A 6,777-nucleotide genomic window follows, 5' to 3' on the forward strand; every position below is an offset into this window, starting at 1 on the left:
CTACACATTCAGTGTGCAGCGTGTTCCACCAACACACTGAATAGTAGCCCATATCATAAAACCTTTCGGGATTTTCTTCTTAATGCCTTTTCTTTCTTCGCCAAAGAGGTTATGTTTCAGGTACAATTTGTATGTATGTATGTATGTTTGTATGTATATTTGTATATATGTATGTGTTTAGAAAAAGCAGCATAAATCAGGAACGCCTGGATAGAGACTATTGAAATCTTATGTGTGGGTTGGCCTTGATGAGGATCCTGGGCCCCTTAGCGGCTTGTCACAGTACTGTAGCAGAACTTCTGGTTTACAATCTCGAGTTCTGGAGATGTTGTGGCTATTTTTTCGAGTGGTAGACGGCTGCTGAGGCAGAGATACAGTGGTATAGGTTTGGCGTCCATTGCGACATGTTTGGAATTGTAGGGACCGTAGTGTCAGAATCTGAAAGGGTATAACTCAATAAGGTTGACAGATCGTCGTGATGTTTTATATGTACATACCTGAAGCATGCTTCATATAATCAAATATCAATTAAGAAAATCGGTATTTGATTTGCATTATCAATAAGGAGATAATTTACATAACAAATGTCTAAACCCGCTCAGACGCGCTTCTGGGATACGCCATCCCTTCTACAACAGACACGCTTCCGGGATACGCCACCCCTTCTACTAAAACAAATAAACTAAACTGAAAACTAAACTACAGCAAACACGCTTCTGGGATACACCACCTCTTCTACAGCAGAAGCACTTCTTGGATACGCCACCCCTTCTACAGCAGACATGCTTCTGGGATACAACACCCCTTCTACAGCAGACGCGCTTCTGGGTACGCCACCCCTTCTACAGCAGACACGCTTCCGTGATACGCCACCCCTTCTACAGCAGACGCGCTTCTGGGATACGCCACCCCTTCTACAGCAGACGCGCTTCTGGGATACGCCACCCCTTCTACAGCGGACGCGCTTCTGGGATACGCCACCCCTTCTACAGCAGACGCGCTTCCGGGATACGCCACCCCTTCTACAGCAGACGTGCTTCTGGGATACGCCATCCCTTCTGCAGCAGACGCGCTTCTGGGATACCCCACCCCTTCTACAGCAGACGCGCTTCTGGGATACGCCACCCCTTCTACAGCAGACGCGCTTCTGGGATACGCCATCCCTTCTACAGCAGACGTGCTTCTGGGATACGCCATCCCTTCTACAGCAGACGTGCTTCTGGGATACGCCACCCCTTATACAGCAGACGCGCTTCTGGGATACGCCACCCCTTCTACAGCAGACGCACTTCTGGGATACGCCAACCCTTCTACAGCAGAAGCGCTTCTGGGATACGCCACCCCTTCTACAACAGACGCGCTTCTGGGATACGCCACCCCTTCTACAGCAGATGCGCTTCGAAGCACATCTGGGATATCCAGAATATGACGCAAGAGAAGGACAGCTTTCTGGATACCCAGGATGCGCCCTGATCGGGACGAGTCCTCTATCAGCTGACGTGTTTATCCAGAACGTGCACTCGGTTTCTTCCAAGTTAGATTGTGATAGAAGATCGCATATACGTAACCCAAATCTACATAAAAGTCAGTTTTCACAAACCCAATCATTTTGGGGACTCCATGGGCCGATCCAGCCCTCACATAATCACCTAAGATCTAGGCTCAGCGGCCGCTTCATGAAATAGATTCCGATCGCGTAGATTACGAACTATGCATCAATCATAACAGCAGAGCATCCAAAAACGTCAAGAAAGCGTCACGAGGTCGACCCAAATATGGAGACCTGGGCGTAAACAGTGGCGTTTCTGGGATGGAGCACATCTGGGATGGACCAACGGGCCAGCACAACATTGTTCACACAAGACACAATAGAATCGGATTTGTGCTTTTATAAAAGAGAAGAAGTCACCTTCGACACAAGACACAATAGAATCGGATTTGTGCTTTTATTAAACTTCCCAATTTTCACACAATAGTTATATTCTTTTACAGAACTTCAACAGAAAAAGGAATATAACTGACCATAGAACACATCACCAGAGTATATACACGCTCGTAACTGTGAGATGACTTGTTCTCATGTACATGTATTAGAATAGGACACGCGTAGTGTTCTTCCTGCATTTACATATATTTCAGCTACTAGTACATGACTTGTCTTGTAGAGTTTTTCCAGCACCTATGCCTTCAAGTTTCCATTAGTCCTTACTACAGCCAGATAACATACAACACTGGTACACTGCCTGTCCCGATATAAGTTTGGATAAAGGTGTTGTCTTAAGATGTCCTGAATATATTTCTCAAACATACAGTGTTGTGTTTCTCGATGGTTTACACATGCTCCAAATGGTATTTCTTTGCTGCAGAATAGTCACACTGGTTACACTTGTAGGGTTTTTCACCAGTATGAGTTCTCATATGTCGGGTTAAGGTATACTTAAGAGTTGTCCTATAGCCACACTCCCCACACATGTAGGGCTTATCACCAGTGTGCTTTGCTTGATGATTGACCAAACTGACTTTATGTGCAGTAGAATAGTCACACTGGTCACACTTGTAGTTTCTTTCACCTGTATGAGTTCTCATGTGTCGCGACAAGTCAGACCTCCGACCTGTCCTGTACCCACATTCCCCACACATGTAGGGTTTATCACCAGTGTGCTTGGATAAATGTTTGTCCAAGTTGGATTTATGTGCAGCAGAATAGTCACACTGGTCACATTTGTAGGGTTTTTCACCGGTATGAGTTCTCATATGTTGGGATAAGTAAGACTTGTAAACTGTCCTGTACCCACACTGCCCACACATGTAGGGCTTATCGCCAGTGTGACTGGCTTTATGTTGGCACAATGTGGACTTACGTGCTGTAGAATAGTCGCACTGGTCACACTTGTAGGGTTTTTCACCTGTATGACTTCTCATATGTTTCATTAAGTCAGGCTTTCGAGCTGTCCTGTACCCACACTCCACACACATGTAGAGCTTATCACCAGTGTGCTTGGCTGAATGATAATCCAAATTGCATTTCTTTGATGCAGAATAGTCACACTGGTCACACTTGTAGGGTTTTTCACCAGTATGAGTTCTCATATGTTCGGCTAAATGAGACTTCTTAGCTGCCCTGTACCCACACTGCCCACACATGTAGGGTTTATCACCAGTCTTTGTCTCCAGTTGACTGGTTGTGCTGGCTGTGGGCTGCTCTTTGTCTTCGCTTGCAACCCTGTCGCATGAAACTCCAGTAGGAGACAGATCATGGAAGTCTTGGGAAACAGCAGTAGGAGACCAATTACCTCCCTCTGCCATATCTAATAATAATAAAAAAAGATTTCAAGAGATGAAACGAACAATCTGTATTTCGATGATCTACATTTCTTAGTTATAAACTAAAGGAAATACTAGTAATAAAGTTTTCCTGACATTCTACTTTATTTTATGTAGGGGTTCGCTTAAAAGGCTGGGCTGTCTACCAGGCCAGGCTACCTGGCCTGTCTACCTAGCTGGCCTGGCTATCACGTCAGGCTACTCAGATCCCCCCATTCATAGCCCCATCATATGGCACTCAGCCAAAATAGCTGATTGACAGGCATAGTAATTGCTGATCTCCAACCCTGCTAGTGCCAGTGATCCAAGGTTGCCCTGTCCACCACTGGCTGGGCCCTTTGGGAATGTGTCTGGGAGGCCTTGCTTGCAGCATGTCAGGAACACAAGTACCAGCACTGTGTTTGTGTATGTTTGTGGGTGTGTAAATGTGTGTGTGTGTGTGTGTGTGTGTGTGTGTGTGTGTGTGTGTGTGTGTGTGTAAGAATGGGCTTGCCAGCAACAGAAATTTTGTTTCTTTATTGAATATCTATCTTCTAGAACAGAAACTATCTCAGCTTGTGCAACAAGAAGGGAGAGCATAAATCACTTGCTCACTGTAAAGCTAAACTTGTATTGACCAAGGGGGGTACTGTATAATTACATGTACCTCCTTGTTCTCTATGCTAGTATGCCATGTTGACATATACAATCTTAGTAGTCACATAGCATTTTTGAGGCTGTGGATTGTTATCCACTGTACAATTTTTGTGTCCAGGACAGAGCCCAATCCTCTCCTTCCACTGACAATAATCTCTCCAACCCCCTTGTACAATTTGGAGTGGGGAAAGTACTGTTAACAGATTTTGTGACATGTCAAAGGATTTGAACCCAGGACCTCTGTTTTCTAGGTCTAACACCCTAAAGCATTTACCGAACACAGTACTGGTACAGTACTTGAATGTGTTCCTGACAGCTGCAAGGAAGGCCTCCCATACACTTTCCCCCAAGGGTCCAGCCAGTGGACACTGGCAGGGTTGAAAATTAGCAATTACTATGCCTGTCAATCAGCTATTTTGGCTGAGTGCCACATGATGGGGGTATGAATGGGGGGATCTGAGTAGCCTGACGTGATAGCCAGGCCAGGTAGACAGGCCAGGTAGCCTGGCCTGGTAGACAGCCCAGCCTTTTAAGCGAACCCTTTTATGTAGTGCACCAAAAAAAAATGCTGGCTGGAACTAACGTTGTGATCAACCTGACTTCTATTATATCCAACTACTTTATTTACTTACTTTGAAGTCGATTATGTAACCAAACACCGGCAAAAGTGTCTACTACACTTCTGGTAACCATAGTGATCGCCCAGTTCATAAACCTTATTTGTTTGGAAAAGAAGAGAAAATATAAGAAATGGAGAGAAAACAGTACGCCTTTCTTCCGCCAGGGTAAGGTAAGGATCATCCATTGGTCTTCTGTCGGGTTAGTTTCAAGCAAGATCTGTTTAGTTTTACACAAACACATTCATAATCCAGCCCCTCGAGAATTGTACTGATACTTGCTACATGTAACCGAACACAACAGGGTGTCTGCTATACCTCCAGTAACCATAAAGACATCGGTCTTGCCAGTTCATTATTTGTTTTGAGAAGGAAAAGTAGAAGAAGCGGTGCAAAAACAATGTTTTCCTTTGTTTCCGTGAAGGTATTAAAAGATGCCCCCCTCCCCACCCCTATTTTCGTCATCATGAAAAGTCTTACATTTCGTAGCCCACACACCATAAAAATGACCTCTACCTCTTATAGGTCATAATGATGCAGTCAGGTTCCATGTGTATATCGTTCTTACCTGTTTCCAGTGATGATTATTACCTCCGCACAATCCTCCTGCAAGCGTCTGTCTAGAGCAGCAAGGGGTGAAAGGTGACTGGTATTGTGAGGTGAAAGGTCAATTCATACCTGCTTATACACATTCAGTGTGCAGCGCGTTCCGCCTACACTTCGAGAGGAGCTGTCTTTTCTGGATTTTTTTCTTTCTTCCTTCCTTCTTATGCTGTGTTTAAATGACTCGAAAATAATCAGTTGTTAATGCAATCGCATTTTGGACAGTGTGTGCCTTGTATTGCTGAGACATGATACAAAGTGTCCCGTTATAATGTGTCTCCTTATGTTTGAACAAGCTTGATAAATTATTCGGTTCTTGGGCAACATTTTGGCTGTCTTTTTAGAGAGATGAATTACTCTACTGTTAGTATCATTATTTACCGCTAACATTACTAGTATTAGTACAGCACAATTATCGAAAAGAGGCATGGTCCAACCTGGTGAGGGGAGTACTACTGGACAAATGAATGTGTCCGAATATGCAGCGCTGTAGGAAGGAATAATGTTTGTGATCAATTGATAAAAATTACAGGGTGAAATTCTTAACAATTTTGTCTGTCACACGGAACGGTTTAAGGTTTCGAAAAATGAAACGTTGAATAAATGCAACAGTGTTTTATTTGTTTGTCTATTAATAGATTCTATTTTCATGTCAAAATGTTGTCAAGTGTGGGGATTACCTAACGGTGCAATATAACCTTGGGTGCCAGGGGGAGCCGTTTACTGGGCTGGATTTTTGTTACAGCATCTTTTGAAGATAAAGACGTAAACTTTCGATGGAAGAACAAGAATGAAGGATTTGTTCTTAAACAGGACTTACGTGTGTCCGGGTTGCCTTGGTGAAGAGAAAGACGCCGCGAGTACAACATTTTAATGGTCAGTGTCGAAACGATTGGCAATTATTATATATGGAGCGGAATTATCCTGACGCTAACAGAAATCTTTCTCACCACAGTCACCCCTCAGTAAGACAGATCTAGCCACAGTTCCTGTTGGTAACTTTAATTTAGTGCCACACATGTACAGCCCGGCTTCACCAATGTGGTTTCTTCGGTGGTTCAGGCTCAAATGAGCACAGTAAAAAGCTTTTATAAAGAAAATTGTTAAAGAAGTTTCCATCAATAAATACTAGCTTGTTATGGCATTAGGCATTTTCCTCGTTTACTACTACAACAAAGAGTAGTCAGTCTACTCTAAAAACAATGAAGTTGCAAGTGTTTTATCGCTTGCATTTTGTCTGTGTTACTTGTTTTAGGAAACATTTGATTTAGAAGTAGTAATGCATTTGACACTGCTAAACCACGAGCTTATCACTTTCTATGTTTGACTTCCCTATGTAAAACAAAACCTTCTGGCTACGTGCAAAAAAATACAGGTACATTCTCTGCAATATATATGAGAACTGAGGCGTGTCTACAATTGTACAGTAATCCATTATGGCATTCACCATTTCTCATGTGTTATTTTACTACTCATCAAACTTGTAAAACAACGTGTTGTTTTGGGCCCATTGCTTTATCCATATGTAAAACTGCAAGCATGCACACAATCCAAACAAGAACCTTAGCCTCATAGCAGGCTCTCAAGGGCCATTTTT

The 6,777-nt window shown here is 43.4% G+C and overlaps 2 protein-coding genes across 3 annotated transcripts in view; one reads left to right on the forward strand and one right to left on the reverse strand.

Moving 5' to 3' along the window:
- Positions 1-691, forward strand: part of LOC118425105 — a 5,481-nt gene extending 4,790 nt beyond the window's left edge. The window contains exon 5 of the mRNA XM_035833923.1: positions 603-691. Coding sequence (XP_035689816.1) covers positions 603-691 — 89 coding nt within the window. The remainder of the gene's footprint in view (positions 1-602) is intronic.
- A 1,238-nt stretch (positions 692-1,929) lies between these two features.
- LOC118424457 (zinc finger protein 525-like) overlaps positions 1,930-6,777 on the reverse strand; it is a 14,971-nt gene continuing 10,123 nt past the window's right edge. The window contains exons 1-2 of one of the 2 annotated variants that reach the window (XM_035833025.1): positions 5,146-5,206; positions 1,930-3,308 (exon numbers count right to left, since the gene is read on the reverse strand). In XM_035833025.1, the coding sequence (XP_035688918.1) occupies positions 2,332-3,306 (975 nt within the window). In that variant the 5' untranslated portion in view covers positions 3,307-3,308; positions 5,146-5,206 and the 3' untranslated portion in view covers positions 1,930-2,331. Of the gene's footprint in view, positions 3,309-5,145; positions 5,207-6,777 lie in introns of those variants that run through there. The other variant, XM_035833026.1, reaches the window with a different exon arrangement.

The sequence above is a fragment of the Branchiostoma floridae genome, chromosome 10 (assembly GCF_000003815.2).
Source record: "Branchiostoma floridae strain S238N-H82 chromosome 10, Bfl_VNyyK, whole genome shotgun sequence".
NCBI classification, from domain to species: Eukaryota; Metazoa; Chordata; class Leptocardii; order Amphioxiformes; family Branchiostomatidae; genus Branchiostoma; species Branchiostoma floridae.